This window comes from Patella vulgata, chromosome 6 (genome assembly GCF_932274485.2).
Source record: "Patella vulgata chromosome 6, xgPatVulg1.2, whole genome shotgun sequence".
Lineage (NCBI taxonomy): Eukaryota > Metazoa > Mollusca > Gastropoda > Patellidae > Patella > Patella vulgata.
Window position 1 is genome coordinate 58,138,176 of NC_065884.2, and position 21,502 is coordinate 58,159,677.

General features: G+C 36.0%; 2 protein-coding genes across 3 annotated transcripts in view; one reads left to right on the forward strand and one right to left on the reverse strand.

Annotated features, from left to right (window-relative positions):
* The first annotated feature begins 1,030 nt into the window (after nt 1-1,030).
* LOC126824908 (60S ribosomal protein L12) lies at nt 1,031-4,315 on the forward strand. Its single transcript, XM_050554344.2, has 6 exons — nt 1,031-1,192; nt 2,248-2,321; nt 2,625-2,805; nt 3,197-3,304; nt 3,902-3,993; nt 4,259-4,315. Exons 1-6 carry the CDS (start codon nt 1,156-1,158, stop codon nt 4,262-4,264), a joined length of 498 nt encoding a protein of 165 aa, XP_050410301.1. The 5' UTR covers nt 1,031-1,155; the 3' UTR covers nt 4,265-4,315.
* Nucleotides 4,316-9,625: 5,310 nt separating this feature from the next.
* LOC126824900 (DNA topoisomerase 3-beta-1) overlaps nt 9,626-21,502 on the reverse strand; it is a 35,878-nt gene continuing 24,001 nt past the window's right edge. For both annotated transcript variants that reach the window (XM_050554327.2, XM_050554328.2), the window contains 5 exons: nt 19,672-19,889; nt 15,489-15,669; nt 11,919-12,118; nt 11,268-11,370; nt 9,626-10,385 (listed from right to left, as the gene is read on the reverse strand). In XM_050554327.2, coding sequence (XP_050410284.1) covers nt 10,134-10,385; nt 11,268-11,370; nt 11,919-12,118; nt 15,489-15,669; nt 19,672-19,889 — 954 coding nt within the window. In that variant the 3' untranslated portion in view covers nt 9,626-10,133. The remainder of the gene's footprint in view (nt 10,386-11,267; nt 11,371-11,918; nt 12,119-15,488; nt 15,670-19,671; nt 19,890-21,502) is intronic.

Genomic DNA, 21,502 nt, shown 5'->3' on the forward strand with positions numbered 1-21,502 from the left:
TTTTTTATTTCTTTGTTTTGCCACCAAATCGTCGGTCCCGGGCCCTAGGCATTTGCCTCATTTGCCCGTGAGGCGGGGTGTGGGGCACTCGGGGGTATGCCGAGTAATGTTTTTTATAAAGATGTTGGGATAAATTGATAAATAGAGGATATTTGTCGTTTTAGAGTGAATAACATATTTTATTTCATCGAGAAGCAAGAAAACTTATATTTTCACGAATGCGTAGCATGAGTGAAAATATAAACGTTTTCTTGCTTAGAGATGAAATAAAATATGTTATTCACGACAAAACGACAAATGTTCTATTTATTTTATGATTTTACAATCAGTTTAGGTAAAAACGACATGGACTACTGCTAGCCAGTGGAATAACACTTTTATTTCACTGATAAAACGCGGTTTTCCACTACTGATCATAAAATAAAAAGAAATACACCATTACTTGATCGTAAATTAGAAGAAAACCCGTGATTGTTCTGAATGTGTTCACCTAATGACGTGTGTAGGTTTAGAATCCGATTGTCAGTCCACTGTTTTGCAAAAATTGATGAATTCAAAACTAAAATCTACTAGATGTGGCTCTCGTAAAAGAACTCGAATATTCATTAATTTGTTAATAATTTTCAGCCTCTCACTCGAATGTACTAATGTTTTGTTGGCCGAAAAAGTTCCTTGTGTTTTTCCAGCGTGGTTTCCCATTGTCAGTGGTGTATAATCTGGCAATTAGGAAGATAGTCTTTCGAATGGAACGGATAATCGAGGTACCGTACAGTAGAGGAGGCCTACAATTGATAAATAAAAGCCCTTGAAAGCTGGAATTCGATAAAGGGTAACCTAGGTGGTAAAGACCCTGTCCTGGCAAAATTGCAATTATACTACACTTCATCAGCCTGGCTGGCGCTGACAAATATGACTTTAAAAAGTTGGACCCCATTTTATTTTAAATAAGGAAGTGTAGGTGTTTGAATCCCGCTCTTTTTGGAGTCTTGACAGAGTTGCTTTCCCTTTATTCACCCACTTCCGGCGAGTTATCGTTCTTTTTTAAGTCAATCACATTGACGGAAAGGTGCAACTGTCCTTGGTCGTGCCAATCCAGGCTCATCCAACACCAATTCGTCTTCTAAGATAAACTGAAGTTATAAGAAAACTACCAAAATGCCCCCTAAATTCGACCCAACCGCAATCACTGAAAGTAAGATGTCCTGTAATATTTATTTTCAGCTTTGAAAACAGCGATGTGATGCAGCGAAGAAATGGCCATGCGCCATGTTTTATAATAAGGTCTGCTTTCACTGCTGTGTTGTAAATAATTAAATAAAAAGTATTAAATATTCGATGTATTGAAAACATTATTGTCAATTATTAATGGTAATAATCAAGAAAATATTTTTTTTCACTAGTAACAATGTTGTACGTATATTGTGTATTTTTGTGAATTCAGGTTACGTGATAACAAAAAACTAACAATTGTGGGCCTAAAAATTGGCTAAATTCTTAATAATTTAGCAGTCTTAGATGTAGTTTTTAAATTAAGTTAGCAAATCTGATGCCAAGGAATATTCTCTTTGGAGAATGGAAACAAAAATAAGCTTTCAGTTTCAGTGAGGAACAAATTTATTCATGTTTGCCATCATATCATATCAATTCAATGCGTAAAATTTTACTCGATACCACTATCTAACTAATGAAATTGTGACGAATGACCTTATTTGTATGCTTATTATTGTAAGGTGTCGGGTTAGGTTTTATGGTCTACAACAAGCGTACACATAAGATCCCTTGGCAGTTGAAATTCAATTTAACAGTTTGCTGTAGTGCTGCTGACTGGGCAAATTTTCCTCAGTCATAGCACACTGGCGTATGCACATCTGAATTAGCCCAGTTGAAGCAACTAGTGGGACGTTGAACCCCATTTCGTTTTGCAGTCTAAAGTAAGGTTATACCATCAGGGTTGAGATTTCATCTATGTTTTTATAGCTACATGTAAATACTGCCTGCTGGTTTCCTAGATGTATTTAGATAATCACCAAACCAAAATCCAGTCCTGTGCTTAATTTATTAGTTGCCTAAGTTGGGATCAAGAACCGGTCGTTATCCACTTATAGAAAATACTGGTATGCCGATTAGCCGGTACAATTTTTCAGGGGTGGATGTGTATCGATATGATCTAGACTTCAGGTGTAGATAAAATATGCCTGATTTAAGTTTTCAAGAAAGTTTAAGTAATATAACCATTTATTTTTCCAGTCTTTGTCAGGGCTGTTGGCGGTGATGTACCAGCCACATCATCACTTGCTCCTAAGATTGGTCCCATGGGATTGGTAAGTACTGATAATTTGTGCTATTTTAAGTTTAGCATTGGCTTTCGCACATATTGTCAAGTTCATTATATCGACTTGTATTGCTCTGGTTTCAAAAACCAGACATACAATTAATTATGCATTATGTAAAAGTTAGATAATGTTTAAATAATTTATAAACTTGGAAGCTGGAAAAAAAGACCTGTAAAAGGCAGTTTTAGCTCTTGCATAATGCATATAAGATTTGTAGGTTGATTGACTATTAATAGCATTCAAAGGTGGTTTGGGTCACAATTTTGTAACGATGAACAATTTATTTTCCAGTCTCCCAAGAAAGTTGGTGATGATATTGCTAAAGGTACCACAGAATGGAAGGGCTTGAAAATTACCGTTAAATTGACAATTCAGAATCGACAAGCTAAAGTATCAGTAGTTCCAAGTGCAGCTGCTCTTATTATCCAAGCTTTAAAAGAACCCCCAAGGGACAGAAAGAAGGTCAAGAATGGTGAGTTCAAAATTAAATTTATCAAGTGGTTACATGTTCTGTAAAAAAAAAATGTCAATAAATGATTAATTTGGCATATTTAGGGAATGTTTCAATATTTCCTCTTAGATACATGATGTAGATACATGTACATATAGGAAAGACCTACGAGCTTCCAAATATTACCAATATCCTAAAATAAAGTCCACCCCACCCTTTTGTCTGATTGTGCAGAATACTGCTGAAAAACATTTAACTGTAATAAAAACAAACAGCACACTCAATGTGACCGGCAAAAGCCCATAACTCAACAAAATTAGACAAATATTGAATTAACAAAATAAAGATGAATAATACAGCCTTGACCTTTAATGAAATGAACAAAAGTTTACATGATTTCTTTATTTTTAAGTGAAACACAGTGGAAATCTGAGTTTAGACGATATTGTTGCCATTGCTCGACAAATGAGACCCAGAAGTATGGCAAAAACATTAACTGGTACAATCAAAGAAATTCTTGGTAAGATATTAAGTCGATTGTCTGTCTGCAAATCTACATGTATTTGCTTGCACTACATGTGCAGCATACAGTGACCAAAGTTGGTTTCTTAACGATGCATTATGTAAGATTTAGATGAAGAGCTGGCCGTTCTTGCTTAATAGTTCAAAAAGCTGATGATGCAAAATGAATATATTGAAAATTTCATTCAAATAACTTTTATTCTGAGTGAAGTTATCGATGCTTGTAGTTTGACAAGATGTCTGCATTTATTGGTTATCGTAACCACAGTGCTGGTTATTAGAGACTTAGCCTGGCTTCTCCGTTTTTAAATTGAATCAGTAAATGGCAGAAGTTCTAATCTACTTAAATCGGAACCATCCGATGTCTTAGAGAGTTGATTATGATCTTGTCATGTTAATAAATGTCAATTAATAATTTATATAACATTTTAAGACCTGCATTTTAAGGCCGATATCTCTTGAATACTATATCTTTAATTTAGTTTAATTCTATATGTGATTTCATTTGCTAGAACATGATTTGCCTGCAGTTAAAACTGTAAAGAACTATGTAATAGAAATGTGTGAGATGTTATCAATGTTATTTATGTTACAGGTACTGCCCAATCAGTTGGATGTACAGTAGAGAAAAGTCATCCACATACAGTTATAGAAAATATTGATAGTGGGGAGCTCGAGGTACCAGATGTAAGTACAGATAAATGACGATTCTTTTAATATTCTGAATTTTAAGATAAAATAAAGAATGCATTTTGATTTCTCAATATTTGCATGATGAACCTCATCTGTGTAGTAAGATACTGGACGTGTGAAATATTTGGGTGGGTAGGTGGGACTGGTAAGGCCCAGGAATTGTCTAGTAATGGATCAATAGTTAAGATTTGAATTCCTCAAAATTAAAACGGGCTGCAAACATTTATCTTGAATAATTCTTTTTCGTTTTCCATTTCAGGAGTAAATCATCAGAGTTATCAAGTAAAAGTTTGAATAAAGTTTTACTTGAATGAAATTAATCTTTTTGATTTTTTGCTGTTTTACTATATTGCACACTTGCCTTAAGTACTGTCTGTAACTTTACTTAACAATTACTGAACATGGTTGGCGGACTTTTTAAATTGAATTAATAACGAGTTGTGGTAATGGTGTGGGGTGTGTTAACGGCATAAAGCATGTTCCTGAAGCAACGACCGCGAGTTTAACAACACCATGACATAGCTAGATTGCTTGGCAATTCCCGAACTTATAGCTACTTTACCTCCCTTTACTGTAGACCAGTGAATAGTAGCGTCCAGGTTGACACAACACTCGAATCAAACATGGCGGCCATTACGAAAGCCTTGACATTGAATGAACCTTTAAGTTTGCAACTCGATTATAACAGGGTAGATATTTGAGCTGGAAAGCGCGAGACTTGGTATTGCGATGATTGAAGAATCTGATATGCTCTCGAAATGGGTCAGTATCCGATCGAAATATGCAGGGTATTACGTGAAGGGCTTGATAAGCAGTAGGGCGATCAAGCCATGTATTGAAGATAAGCATAAAGAGGTAGTACCTGGTTGGTTGACATGGAAAGATTTTTTACTGACTTTTAGATGAGATGTAAAATTGAGGTCAACTGATTCATTCTTTGGTGACCCAATCCTGGCCTCAAATAACCCAAACTAATTGTCCCACTAGCAAAATTTTGAAATGGCATCCCTGTGTTGTACCATACATGTCGTTCGAATATCAACTTAAGAAGAAATGAAATTGGGTTTAACGGCTTACTGTTCTGCTCTGACTGGGCTAATGAAGACGGACATGCACCATACAGAGATATGAGGGAAATTTTGCTCAGACAGCAGTACTAAACTGCTCTTATATCGAATTCCAGCTGCAAAGGGATCATTAACATGTATGTGCAGTACCTCGTTTTTCTGTCCCATCCAAACAACTAGACAGCTGTCCTCGCCAGGCTTGCCGTTCTGCACCACTGATAAGGGGGGGGGAACCACATCAGAAAATCGTGAATTTTCTCGGCCAATGCAGGGATTTTAACACGCTAGCCAGCATCTTAGCCACTGTAGCTCCCAACTTATGGAGAAAAGCACCCTTAGGTTTCACTAGTCTATTACCAAAGAAAGAAAACGTCCAAATGATTAATTCAAACAGATTCTAGTGCCCTCATTGAGACCACTTAAATGTGTCATGCATATTTTTTTGGGAGGTGTCTGTTAAAGATACATTATTGGAGATAAGATAAAGAAATGGCAGTTCTCGCTATAATAGTTAAAAACTAGATGGTGTAAAGGTAATTTGCAGAAAATTTCAATCAAATTGATCCACTATGAGCTGAGAACGAAGCGGGTGAAATTTTCGCATGGTCTCGGTCATTATTACTAAAGTCATTAATATAAACAGCATAGTCTCGATTATCCACTGTTGTGATTTAATTATCAATGGCCGTTAAGCGGCATATAGGAATCTAATCCAGCCAACATCGAAGGCTAGCCTTGACATCGAGAGTTTATTATGGTCTGGATAAGTTAATTAATGTCTAATTGATCATTTAGATAACATTTCAGGCCTAAAGAAAGACTTGTAATAAGCAGATTTTGCTCTTGCACAATGCATGTTTAAGTAAATACCAGTTATACAACTGTATGGAGAGTTTTGATTGGTTTATTTAAATAACCATATTTGTATATTATACAAAGTAACTATTCTACTACATACTATTATAATATACAGATGTAAAATCATCTAAATACAATGTACACATAATAAACAACAACAAGCCAACAGTGAGGCTGATGTCCCCCTCCGAAATCCAAAAATAAATAGATGACACATATTTATTAATCGCACATTTATTTTTTTCAAAAGTATCGAGCAATCAAACTATACACTAAGTTTCAGCACTCTCCATCAGATAGAATCAAAGTTATCTTGTCCCAAAGCATCGACTAATGTAAATCATTGAACTCAGCCATGACATGACAGCAGAGAATATTCATTATCGAACTAAGTCAAGGTATTGATGTAATAAAGCTATACACCAAGTGTCCTCACTCTCACTTAATTCGAACTAAAGTTATCGTGTCCCAAAGCATCAACCAATCAAATTGCTTATCCCTGCTTACCCTAAGCAGAAAATTCTCATCTTCAATCTCCATCAAGGCATTCACCTATCAGACACCTACGCCAAGTGTGAACATTCTAACTCAACTAGAATGAGAGTTATTGTGTTCTAAAATCTTGACCAATCAAATTGCTTATCTCTGCTTAACCTAAGCACAAAATGCTCATGTTCGAACTCCATCAAGACATTGACCTAATTAACACCTACACCAAGTTTGAACATTCTACCTCAATTAGAAGGGGAGTTATTGTGTTCCAAAGTCTCGGCCAATCAAATTGCTTATCGCTCTGCTTACCCTAAGCAGAAAATGCTCATTATCGAACTTAGTCAAGGTATTGATGTAATGAAGCTATACACCAAGTTTCATCACTCTCACTTAATTAGAACTAAAGTTATCGTGTCCCAAAGCATCAACCAATCAAATTGCTTATCTCTGCTTACACTAAGCAGAAAATGCTCATCTTTGAACTCCATCAAGGCATTGACCTAATAAACACCTACACCAAGTTTGAACATTCTGGCTCAGTTAGAGAGAGTTATTGTGTCCCAAAAAGTGTGACGGACGGACAGACACACCGATTTTAATAGTCCCCTGCTTTCTTCGAAAGGCGGGGGACAAAAATACAAATATTATATAATAAAGAAGTTAAATAACATTTGCAGGAAAACGGAATATGAAAATCGATTCCCTCCTTCCACTACTTATTTATGAGGGCTATCCAGTTATATATCAGCTAAATTGCGATAAAATAATATTTTATATCAATAATTATTATAGCTTGTGCCATCGTGTATTCTATGCCGTTGATTGTGTGTCAACCGAATAATTATTATCTAGTTTATATGCTAAAAACTGTATCACCAAAGGGGGATAATTTAGATAACAAGGTATTACTGTAATGAAACTATACACCAAGTTTCATCAATCTCACTTAATTAGAACTAAAGTTATCGTGTCCCAAAGCATCAACCAATCAAATTGCTTATCTCTGCTTACCCTAAGCGGAAAATGCTCATCTTCGAACTCCATCAAGGCATTGACCTAATCAACACATACACCAAGTTTGAACATTCTAGCTCAATTAGGAAGAGAGTTATCGTGCCCCAAAGTATCAACCAATCAAATTGCTTATCTCTGCTTACCCTAAGCGGAAAATGCTCATCTTCGAACTCCATCAAGGCATTGACCTAATAAACACATACACCAAGTTTGAACATTCTAGCTCAATTAAAAGTTATCGTGTCCCAAAGCATCAACCAATCAAATTGCTTATCTCTGCTTACCCTAAGCGGAAAATGCTCATCTTCGAACTCCATCAAGGCATTGACCTAATCAACACATACACCAAGTTTGAACATTCTAGCCCAATTAGGAAGAGAGTTATCGTGTCCCAAAGCATCAACCAATCAAATTGCTTATCTCTGCTTACCCTAAGCGGAAAATGCTCATCTTCGAACTCCATCAAGGCATTGACCTAATAAACACATACACCAAGTTTGAACATTCTAGCTCAATTAGGAAGAGAGTTATTGTGTCCCAAAAAGTGTGACGGACAGACAGACGGACAGACAGACAGACGAACCCATTTTAATAGTCCCCTGCTTTCTTCGAAAGGCGGGGGACAAATATAATATACTTGTAACAACTGTAGCACTGAATAAATCTTGACAGGGTTTAACATCCACTCGATGCAAACTAGGTCATTTTGGATTAACGCATGGTTTAATTTTATTTCAACAATGTACCGGTAGGTAGGGGTCTTCAGCAGTAGGAGAAAACCCAAAGGTTGGACAGGTGACTATTCAAAACCATGCCAGGGACCTTATCATCTAAAGGCCATGCGTTAAACCATTTGGTCACACATTGACTATTCAAAACCATGCCAGGGACCTTATCATCTAAAGGCCATGCGTTAAACCATTTGGTCACACATTGACATCATAAATCTCGATAATCCAGTCCTCTGGACAACTTTTAAAGGGGTAAAACTTCTAGTACCATTGCAATCTGTTTCACAGAGAATTATGAGTCTTCTCTAATATCTCTGTAAAAGATGACTGCCTTTAACACGTGCCGTCACAGCACGCGGCGGCAATCATTGGCTGAATGGTGCGTGCATTGTTTACATAAGACATCACTGCTTCGGGCAGAATGCTGCCTTTTAGTCATTTTAATACCGATTTACACTAAATAGGGAATAATTTTTACCTACAAATACGTCAAACATCTTTCTTTATTTTTCTAACACGTCAAAAAAAATGTTTTAGAATTTAATTTGTCGGTGGAAAAAAGTTAATATTTGAGACTCATTAAGTCGCATTGATGTCATCCTTATCAGTGATTGTAGCGGCCTAGTGAATATTCACTGCTGATCAGTGTGGTACGATTGTTAAAGTATAGTAGTAATAGGCTAAACTACATGTATAAGTTTTCCCAGTGTTGCACTTGACAATTTCAGCTTCATAAACTTGTCTGAATTTGACCACACAGAAATTATATCACCTTAGTAGCCCAAGACTTATAGTACAAATGGTGTATTTGTGAGTTGGTCAGGTGGTTTATTAAGACTAGGGAAATGTCAGTTCATGTTGACTGATATTGATGTGGTAGTTGTCATTCTATTGGCTTGATTCAAAACTAGGTTCATTGCAACATGAGCACAATAAATAGAAGTAAACTGTTCGATACGAACATCTAAAAATAAATATCATCACTCAACTGACAATATTCTTCGTTCTCAAGAATCCACTTCTTTTTTTCTTACTGTCTATCTGTTTTGGAAGAATCTAGGTCAGTGTTAAAAGGTAAGAAATCGGGAGCCTTTGACAATTAAATGATTTTTTGTTCGTCTTATGTACCATAGCCTTAATCCTCAATTCAGATTAAAATGGAACAAACAGCTCCTCCGTATTCTTGACGTTTTCATGTTGTCAAGAATGGTGTCTCAAATACGTCCATTGATTCTCGGGTTGACTAGGATAAAGTATGAGAATAAATTTTCAGTGGTCCTTTGTGACAAGGGGGCAGTTTCTCTTACATTACGTAGGGGATGGTGGATTGACAGCCGGGAACATTCCAAATTGACAGAATTGCAATCAAGTGACACAGAATCAACTCCTGCAACAGTTCTGATAACTGAGGCAGTGGGAGTAGAACCATATCATAACAAAACAAAGTGAATAGTTTCAGCTGTCTTGGTTTGTTGAAATATTTATTATTCAGTTGACCCCTGAAATCACTTTTTTCACTTGATTGCCATTATTCATAGGATTAAGAGAATTGAATTCCAGAACATCAAATCTAGCATCCCCATATTAAAAACCCTTTGCATAAAAATAAAACTGGACAATTTCAAATAAACTATTTCCTTTTGTTTGTTTTTTTTAACAACAACCAAAGTGCCAAAATAATCAGTGTCGAGTAGGGTGAATTTTTGGTACCGATGACTTTTCTTATTTTTAATCAAGGGCTTATAACAATTGATATGTCAAAAATATTATCTGATCTATTAATGTATGAAATAACAATATGGTATATTTATACCTGTGGTTGTTAAATTGTATTTTCATATGTCTTGTAAAAGAATATCATTCATGGATAGATGAGCTTTCATGAATTTTGAAAAATGCAAATTTTGGCACCAATAAAATTGTTTATGAGATTCCAAGACATAATGCCCTAAAATAAAAATATACTGTCCTTCTAAACAAAATAGGCTGCCAACTGAGACATTTTGTCTTTTGGTTTTCCTCTTCCCCTCCCTCTTCCACCGCGACCTCGTCCTCTTCCTCCCCTACCTCTCCCCCCTCCCCGTCCCCTTGAAGCCCCTCCACGAGATGCTTTGTTTTGGAAGAAGTTACTGGCGTGATGTTTTTCCATCAGTGGTTTGAGAGCTGGATCACAGAAAACACAGCCAGTATGTTCTTCTGCACCTTCTGGTAATTTTGACTTCCCCTAAAATAAAGGTAAAAAAGTTAACTACATTATAAATTTGCTTGAAACGTCGCTTTAATTAAAATAGTAATTGTATTCCATATTGCGTTTTTCTGTTTATTAGGTGTGTCAATTGCTAAATGCCACTCAAAGAATATATTAATCAAATTAACAAGGATGGATCAGCATCACACTCTTTATCAGAATACAAGCAAGGTCCTTTGACTGGCCCCCAATCCATAGAAAATACTAATTACTTCTTTGATTGGCATTTAGTAATTGAACGTATTAACACAAGGTACAATTTTATGGATAAACAATTACTGAGTTTAATACTCAGTAATTGTGTATCCATAAAATTGTACCTTGTGTTGATAACCAATTTAATTGATTTTATTCTTTTTTCCCCACAGAAATCAGATCTTCTAATCTTAATGACCTGACCTCCCAAATCAAGGGAGCAAGTGAGTGAAAAGGGATCATTTTCCTCAGAAATAGCTAGCCACTGCAATGGAAGTGTATATTCAAAGTCTGATTTCTGACAATATTGTTGCCACATTGATTCTGAGAAAGTTCATTGAATAAATATAGTAGAACAATTTTTCTCCTTTGGTGATGGTTTGTGGATGACCACCATTTGTTTCCATTGCCATAATTTATGTATATAGACATCATGACACTCATCACATGAAAAATAGTTTACTTCATACACACAAGTTCTTTTTCAAGAACCTGTGTAAACGGTAGGGAATTCTTCACTGTTATATTCTTCTGGTATCTTCTACTCATAGGCATAAATAATCACAGGGTTTTGGAGAAGGGGAGACATCCTGTAAAATGTCTCCCACATAATACATTGTGCTTTTTGGGTTGAAAGGTAGTAAGCTAACAGAGAATTATTACCTTGGGGAAAGTAGCATCGACTAGATTAGAGCCACAATCACATGTCTCTTCATTAACACTGATTTTAGTTGCATGTTCTAGAAAATGTATAACAACATTACACCTGAAATATAGTATAAAATGTCTGGTACAAAGTTGACAATGTTCAGTAGATTAGTGCCTGATATTTTGTCAGACATGATTATTTGGCTTGCATGGGCGGAACTGAGGAAACGCCCCAGAGGTTACGTATGTCATGTACAATCAAGGGATATAACGTGCAGCTTACAGAGACCATACACCTTTTATTACTGGTTGATGCAAAATTAGCCCATTTTTCGTCAATCAAATTCTGTAGATCCATTGTCCAATCATCTGCTTTATAACTAAGGTTAATAATACAGCCATGTTTACAATTCCAAGATAAACATATTGCTGACACATGGACTGTGCTAGCCGACAGGATGTTAAGAAAAATTGCAAATACTATGACATGTAGTGGTTATAAATATTTTGGATGGAGGAACAGGGAGGTGGAGAGAGAGAGAGAGAGAGAGAGAGAGAGAGAGAGAGAGCAAACCGGAGGACTTGGAGAAAACGCACAAGGTTGGACAGGCGACCCTACTCCTTAGCACGTACAAGCAGGGAAAAAACATATTGTAATGCTCTTACTTGTTACAAGCCATCCTCCATTTTGGACCCGAAGATTGGTCTATAACTAGAATGCCACGATCACACTCCACACATTCTGAGACACCATTTTTACTGAAACTATGCGGACATGTTGGATGCGTACACTCGTTACATCCCATTCCTTTCCTCATATCATTAAACGGTGGATTGTTGTAACAGTAAGGACACAGTTGATACGTCTGAAAGAATAGGGTACGAATATATTAAATACTACCAGATATAACAATAGTTAAGAGTGACAGTCAGGACAGTTTATCTCAAAGAGGTTATCAAAATGAGCCAAAAGTGAGACTGATTTTCCCAACTTTAATCCCAAAATAAACAAGCGACACATGTTAATTAATTGTACATATATCTTTTTGTTATTTAATAGGGTTCTTCGTTTCACACATCTAAATAAATTTCATACAGATCTAATGATAACTTTTGTCATTTAAGCGTTAAAAAATTCAAAAAAGTGAAACAAGGGCATAACTCCAGAAGAAACAAGCCAACAGTGAGGCTGATGTCCCCCGCCGAAATCCCAAAATAAATAGATGACACATATTAATTAATAGCACATTTATTTTTTTCAAAAGTATCAAGCAATCAAACTGATTATCAACTATACACTAAGTTTCATCCCTCTCTATCAGATAGAATCAAAGTTATCTTGTCCGAAAGCATCGACCAATGAAATTGATTAGCTCTGCTTAGCTTAATGTTAATCATTGAAATCCGTCAAGACATCCATTCAATGAACATCTACATCCGGTTTAAACATTCTACCTCAATTAAAAGCAGAGTTTTTATGTTCCAAAGTCTTGACCAATCAAATTGCTTATCGCTCCTTAGGCTGACCTTAAAAATATCTTTGTTTCACCAAACCCGACCCACAATCGAGGAGAAGGGTCGGTAGGTCGGGTTTTTTTTCATATTTTTTTTTAAGAGCTAATTTGACAGCTTGATAATTTTCCGGGTGCAAACATTCGTCTTCTTTTATTGTCAAACAAATCAATGACATCGAGATTTTTCGTGATGCACGACTCGCACACGAATTGCCAGAAACTGACGTTTGAAACTCCCTCAACACGTTTTTTAACGATCGTGCGGGTTGTGCCTTCATTTTTCTCGAAAACGGATATTCAATATCCGTTTTCGAGAAAAATAGAGGCAGAATCATTTCGTGGGAATGGACGTGCTTTCGTCTACAACCATTTTGTTGAGAAGCGACACCTATGATGCTTTCGTCTTGATCAACCAGTTTCAATAATGAATCAAACCATAGCCATAGTAAAGGGAAATAACTCTCGTGATATATTTCAGGTTGACACACAAAATAAAATAAAAAGATCGTGGAAAAGTGCAATAAAATAATTTAAGTCGGGGGTGGTTTTAGTTAGTCGGTCGCGTTAGGCGAAACAAAGATATTTTTAAGGTCAGCCTTAGCCCAGGCAGAAAATTCGCACAATCGAACCTAGTCAAGGTAATGATATAATGAATCTATATTCAGAGTTTCATAGCTCTCACTTCATTATAACCAAAGTTATCGTGCCCCTAAAGCATCAACCAATCAGATTGCTTATCTCTGCCTACTGTAAGCAGACAATGTTCATCATCGAACTCCATCAAGGGATTCACCTAATGAATGCCTACACCAAGTTTGAACATTCTACCTCAATTAGAAGGAGAGTTATTGAGTTCCAAAGTCTTGACGAATCAAATTGCTTATCGCTCTGCTTACCCTCAGAAGAAAATGTTCATTATCGAACTTAGTCAAGGTATTGATGTAATAAAGCTATACACCAAGTGTCCTCACTCTCACTTAATTAGAACTAAAGTTATCGTGTCCCAAAGCATCAACCAATCAAATTGCTTATCTCTGCTTACCCTAAGCAGAAAATGCTCATCTTCGAACTCCATCAAGGGATTCACCTAATAAAAACCAACACCAAGTTGGAACATTCTAGCTCAATTAGGAGAGTTATTGTGTTCCAAAGTCTAAACCAATCAAATTGCTTATCGCTCTGCTTACCCTGAGCAGAAAATGCTCATTATTGAACTTATTCAAGGTATTGATGTAATGAAACTATATACCAAGTTTCATCACTCTCACTAAATTAGAACTTAAGTTTTTGTGTCCCAAAGCATCAACTAATCCAATTGCTTATTTACGCTTACCCTAAGCGGAAAATGCTCATCTTAGAACTCCATCTAGGTAGTGACCTAATAAACACCTACACCAAGTTTGAACATTCTAGCTCAATTAGAAAGAGAGTTATTGTGTCCCAAAAAGTGTGACGGACGGACGGACCGAAAATAATAGAAGTCAGCCTTAGGATATAAGGAATAAATATAAAAAAGTTTTCAAGATGATCGATTAAGAATTGCGGGCTGTAAGTGATACACAGACACACAAAAAGAATATGGGCGTGGCTCTTCCTCTGGGGGTTGGGCATTCACCACAAACAATAGGGATGGATGTTCATTAGGATAGAAGAAACAAGTATGCAAAGTTTCAAGGTGATGCCATGCGTTAAGAAATGCAGTTTGTAGATGACGAACAAATACAAGAAATGGGCGTGGCTCTGTCCCAGGAGGTCGGGTATGCACTAAAAATAATAGAAGTCAGCCTTAGGATATAAGGAATAAGTATTAACAAGGCATTGACCTAATCAACACATACACCAAGTTTGAACATTCTAGCTCAATTAGGAAGAGAGTTATCGTGCCCCAAAGTATCAACCAATCAAATTGCTTATCTCTGCTTACCCTAAGCGGAAAATGCTCATCTTCGAACTCCATCAAGGCATTGACCTAATAAACACATACACCAAGTTTGAACATTCTAGCTCAATTAAAAGTTATCGTGTCCCAAAGCATCAACCAATCAAATTGCTTATCTCTGCTTACCCTAAGCGGAAAATGCTCATCTTCGAACTCCATCAAGGCATTGACCTAATCAACACATACACCAAGTTTGAACATTCTAGCCCAATTAGGAAGAGAGTTATCGTGTCCCAAAGCATCAACCAATCAAATTGCTTATCTCTGCTTACCCTAAGCGGAAAATGCTCATCTTCGAACTCCATCAAGGCATTGACCTAATAAACACATACACCAAGTTTGAATATTCTAGCTCAATTAGGAAGAGAGTTATTGTGTCCCAAAAAGTGTGATGGACAGACAGACGGACGGACGAACCCATTTTAATAGTCCCCTGCTTTCTTCGAAAGGGGGGGGACAGTTAAAGGGAATTATTGAAATTAAAAATGCTTCTTCATCTCACTAATGTAATCAACATTATTATATCAATTTCAAAACAATCAGATGATAAATGTAGTTGTGGACGACGGAAATATATATGACCACATTTTCATGTGGGCATATAAAAATGCTCATCTCGGAACTCCATCAAGGCATTCATTTACCTAACAAATACTGATAGACAGACAGACCCATATTAGTAACATCTTCCCTATTTAAAACTTTATTTTGCCATAAATCAGGAAGTATTACGGTATATGTAGGTTTATAGTTTAATTTCAGATACCACATGTTTGCACTTACCTTTCCCTTAGTACCAGTTGTCCACAACACCAATTCAAATTCATCTAATGGACATTTTAATTCTTTATATAACTTAATGTTACCATTTTGTGGAAGGGAGAATGTTTCATCACAGTTGGGGCAATGAAGACGACTTGGTTTAGCTTGAATAAATTTCATAAATCTTCTACATTTACCACATCTGTTATAAAAAGAGAGATATGGTTTAAAGTTGCAATTTCATATTTTTAAGTTATATTTTTAAAATTTATTAAAATAAAGCCTTAAAATAGATGGTATCTAGAAACAGTCCTACCTTGTTAAAGAATAATCCTATTAATCCTATAATTCACTATTGCCAGTTGAGAAATTGGCAAAAATATCATTTTCATCTTCAAATTCAAACGTTTGAAGATAACTACTCCACGGTGGAGAATAGAAAACAAGGGAGGTAATTGGGAGGTAATTGTGTTTTTATTTCTGGTGTAAATGAGTTTTAAGTGTGAGAATGACACCTATGATCGTATAATAGGAAGTTGACAACCTATTAAGCAAAAGACAGAAATAATTATGTTTTGACTTTCTTAGAAAAATATGAAATTGTAACTTTAATCATATGAGAATGAAATGACATGGGGTTTAACGTCCTACTATTCTGCACCGACTGGTTTAATAAAAACTGGCATACGTCATACATTGTGCTATGGGGGAAATTTTGCCCTGACAGTGGCACCAAGTCCTACTCTTATTTCCAATTCGAACTGTCAAGGGTTCTTTTACGTGCATGCACAGGACCTCAGGTTTTTTTTGTCCTATCTAAATGACTAGACACTGTCCTTGCCAGGCCCTCCATCATGCACCTCTGACAAAGGGAAACCACTCAGGAAAAAAATCAATGGAAATTTCTGGGCCAAGACCGAGAGCGAACCCAAGGTTTCCTGGATAGCAAACCGCCATCTTACTTACTGAGCCCCCGCGGCTTCCCGGAAATTACCTAAGATGTAAAACTGAATTACAATCTAATATTATCAGGCGTCAATTTATCTAACAGTACCAGATTATCTGTCATCACATGTATCTTGTATTGCATATGGTATGAAATGAAATGAAATTAAATGGGGTTTAACGTCCTACTGTTCTGCTCCGAACTGGGCTAATGAAGACGGGCATATGCCATACAGTGCGCATGAGGGAAATTTTGCCCGGACAGCGGCACTACGGCCTACTCTTACATCGAATTCCAACTGTCAAGGGATCTTTTACATGCACGCCAATGAGTACACGGGACCTCGGTTTTTCGTCCCATCCGAACGACTAGACAGCTGTCCTTGTCAGGCCCTCCGTCCTGCATCACTGACAAGGGAGAACCACGCCGGAAAATCTGGATGAGCATATGGTATGAGTTCTCTCTGGATCTCACTTTGTCATAAATATAGATCTGTATCTTAAAGGGGCATTATTTACGATTTAGATAAAGAACTGTCCGTTCTCGCGATAATATTTCAAAAATAGATGATGCAAAATAAAGATATTGAAAATTTCATTCAAATTACTTTATTTTGAGCCAAGTTATCAATGGTTGTAGTTTTGTCAAGAGTTGGTAATGGTCTTGTCATGTTGATAAAAGTCTAATTAATAATTTAATGCCCAAAGAAAGACCTGCAATAGGCAGATTCAGCTCTAATGCCTGTTTATTTTGTTGAAATCACACACAATTTTTTTTTTTTACAGCAACCCGAGCGAGAAATGTTTTTACTATTCTTTGATTTCCAATTGTCCAAGAGTTCTTTTACAAGCACACCAGTGTGTACCTGGTGACCTCGCTTTTTGTAACATTCAAACATAAATAATAATAATAATAACATTTATATAGCGCTATTCCACACTGTGTAGTATGCTCATAGCGCTCAAGTCAATTCTGCAAAGTCTGAACAATATACTGTGTCATCTCATTACATATAGCGACGGAACAGATGTGTCTTCAGTGATGATTTAAAACTTGCTAGGGACGGACACTGTTTTAAGGAAGTTGGGAGTTTATTCCAATGGAAAGCAGCTTGATATGAAAATGTTCTTGCTCCAAAAGTTTTTAAATTGTATGTTGGTAATTGTAGTTGACAAGTGTTACTAGATCGAAGGTTTTTGACTGGTAAATGTTCGTTAACAAGTTCTTGAAGATAAACAGGTGCAGTCTTATAAACAGCTTGATAAGTTAGGCACAACAATTTGAATTCTATACGTTCATTAATACGAAGCCAATGAAGAGAGGATAAAACTGGAGATATGTGGTCACGGACTTTGGTTCTTGAGACTAGTCTGGCTGCTGAGTTTTGTATACGTTGGAGGCGTTTTGTTTGCTCATTGGTAATCCCAGATAACACACTGTTGCAATAGTCGAGGCGAGAGAGGATAAGACATCGGACGAGGGTAGCTGCAGCATCTGATGTTATAAAATGACGTATTGAGCCAATATTCCGAAGGTGGTAGTGACATGTTTTACACAGAAAACTGATGTGGTTTTCCATAGACAAATTCGTATCCATAATAACACCGAGGTTTTTGACGTATTTTGATGGATTGATGTAAGATTGTTCAATTTTTAAATGGGTTATGTCGCTCTTATGTAGTCTGCGTGTAGGGGCGATCAATAACAGTTCTGTTTTGTCCGAATTTAGTTTAAGCATATTGTTTGTCATCCAGCTTTTTACATCTGTCACACATGTTTCAATTTTTTCACAACAAGATAGTTGACTATTTTGTTCAGGGAGGAAAAAGTCCATGATCTGAGAGTCATCAGCATAAAAGTGGTGATTTAGATCCTTTTTAATGAGAAGATTGCTGAGTGACTTTGTGTACATACAGAAAATAATTGGTCCCAATACTGATCCCTGTGGTACACCACATGTAAGATCGACTGTGTTAGAAAAGGAGCTGTTAACCATAACTGCCTGTGTTCTACCTATTAAATATGATGAAAACCAGTTTAACACAAGGCCATTGATACCATACTCGGATTCCAGTCTGTTGAGTATTCTGCTATGATCCAGCGTATCAAAGGCAGCAGATAGATCAAGCAAAACGAGCATAGCGATGGAACCTTGGTCAACTCCACTTCGGATCGTATTGAAAACGTGGTTTAGAGCAGTTTCGGTACTGTGGTTGTTTCTGTAAGCTGACTGGTACTCGTACATTAAACTGTGATTTTGCATATGTTCCAACAGTTGTATTTTGACAACTTTTTCTAAGATTTTGGAGATAAATGGAAGGTTCGAAACAGGGCGATAATTTTTTAATACTTCCGACTCGAGAGATGGTTTCTTAAGTAAGGGCTTGATCAAAGCATGCTTGAATGGCTGTGGCACAAAACCAGAGTTTAAGCTGTTATTAATGATGGCTGTCAGGATAGGTAATAAAACATCCAATATTTTTAGCATAAAGCTGGTTGGAATTGGGTCTAAAACACAAGACGTTGGTTTTGAAGATAAAATAATTTTCTTTAGTTCATCTTCAGTCACTTCCTTGAATGATGTGAATGGTTTACCTTGAAAAGTGTTGACTTGTTGATTTTCATCTGTTTCTGGTATTAGTGCAGATCTGATTTTGTTAATTTTATCAGTAAAATACTCACAAAATTTGTTGGCTACATCAGATTCTTCACCTCGAGGCAGAATGACATCCTGTGATTTCCCCAAAAGTTTGTTGAGAGTTGAGAAAAGAACTCTTGGATTCTGTTGGTTGTTATTAATAATAGTGTTGATGTGATCAGATTTAGCGTTCTTGATCATTAAATTTACGGAATTACGAGCTGAATTTAGTATTTGTCTATCGATTTCAAGTTTTGATTTTCTCCACTTACGTTCTAAACTATGGCGCTTGTTTCTTGCTTCTAAAATATCGGGTGAAAACCAGGAAGTGTTTTTACGTTGACGGATAGTCTTTGTCTTTAATGGTGCATATTTATCTTATTTATGCCCATCTTCATTAGCCCAGTTGGAGCAGAATTGTAGGACGTTAAACCACATTTCATTTCATCTTTATTTATGCCATTTTATATAACTGTTGGATTGAGCTTGAATCTTGCACAGCAGATTGATCACAACTTTTAAGCTATTCACCCTCCCTTCCACACCCCTTCAAAACCAACACACCCTAAAAACTTACCAATCAACCATACTTTAAATATTTCTGTTATAAAATAGCTTACCGAGACAATGGTTTACCAATGGCTGCTAGAGGCGAAAATGTTACTTCAAACAGTTGGTCCATTCCCTGAATATTCTCAACAAAATATTTAAATTTTCTATGAAATATGTCGATAGCGTGTTGCTTGACATCGTAGAAGTTTGCTTTACCTAACGCTATAAGATTTAACTGTTGTTCTATTGATGATCGCATTGTACACAGAACTAAATCAGAATCAATCTGAAAAATACAAATATTTGAGTTCAATATCACATAATACAAAGATAGGTTGCCAGGTAATGAAACTTAAACCCACAGTTCAGCTATGTTGTCCAGGTTGACACTGCCTGAATCTTAAGATAAATACAAAGCAAAATCTTTATACATGCACTGTAAAATATCAATGAAGCGCTGTCATGATTCTACAATATAATCAAGGGCAATAACTCTTAAAATAATTTTCTGAAATTGTTCTTATTTGATGGGCTTATTGCAAGCAACAAAAGCAACACGTAAAACAAAGAACACAAATTCAAAAAAGATTAGATGATGAGTTTTCTTTTAAAAGCATTCACAAGATTCTAGAAGTAATTACAGAAATATTAGACAAATCAGCTGATAACATCTATTATAAGTGTTTACAAGGTTGCACAAACAAATAAGTGATAATAAGGGCAATAACTCTGGATGTACGGTAATGGAACTGTACAAGTTTTCCCACTCTCATCTAATTAGTTATCACATTCCAAAGTCTCAGCAAATGAAATTGTTTATCTCTGCTTAACCTTAGCAGAAATACTTATCACTGAACATGTTCAAGCAGTCTATGCGAAATGATATTTTTTTTACTGGACATTTGGGCAGGTATTATTCCAACTATTACTGGACCGAATGAGATTTTACTGGTCCAAAAAAGTTCATACCAAAAATATGCATAAAATAAGTAATAATGGCCTAAAACTCGAAAAACAACAAACAGTATATATAAGGGGGAAAATACTTTACTTTATTACAAAGATTATCTATTGTATAAAGACTTTTTCGCACACTTCCTTAATTGTCATTTTGTGTTAATGATAACAATAAATAGACCGTGCAAAGAAAATATAATCCCTTAGATGACAATCGAGTCTACCAGAAGCCAATGTTATTAATACAATAAAAGGACTTTCGTTTTAATCTGGATTAACCTAGCCTACTACTTACTAGACTAGCTCGATATACGGTACTACTTACTCGAGATAAGATTTTAAACAATAGTGAAATTAACACAATAAATTAAACGAGAATTCAACAGTCCGTGCACGAAGTGCCGTCAGTCAGTGCCAATACGGCGATGATTTAATATTTGTAAGTTGAGTGTCCGTTAACCCGTCCACAAGCAAACCCGTCCACGGTTAAGGTAATACCGGTACTTGACTTGTATATTATTTAATTGATTAGAATAGATCAGTTTTACTCATTGGTTGTTTATATTGTTTTATTTACCTAATAATCAACTAGCTTGGTTTGCCATCCCGACAGCGATTAGTTCGAGTTCAAATTCTTTATTCCTTTCAGCCAAAGACTCATCAGGTATAACATATAGTACAAACAAATAAATAAATACAATATGTACAAAAACAATATAGTTCACCGACGTTTTTGTAATAAAGAATAATAGTATTGTTTGTTGATTAGCGTTAGGATTTTAGACAAAATGGTAAGTTCACCAATGTTTTTGTAATAAAGTAGACCCGTATTGTTTGTTAATTGACTTTATCCCATGATTTAAAAAATTGGCGATGGTTAATATTGGGTCAAAAATAATTCCTTAAATTGCGCCGGAGCCCCTTTTAGATAAATTGAATTCG

Bases quoted from the DNA above. Each gene is read 5' to 3' on its own strand.
- LOC126824908 (XM_050554344.2), top strand. From the start codon at position 1,156: ATGCCCCCTAAATTCGACCCAACCGCAATCACTGAAA. The intron at 2,322-2,624 runs GTAAGTACTGAT...TTTATTTTCCAG, and splicing joins AGATTGGTCCCATGGGATTG to TCTCCCAAGAAAGTTGGTGA. The intron at 2,806-3,196 runs GTGAGTTCAAAA...TTTATTTTTAAG, and splicing joins CAGAAAGAAGGTCAAGAATG to TGAAACACAGTGGAAATCTG.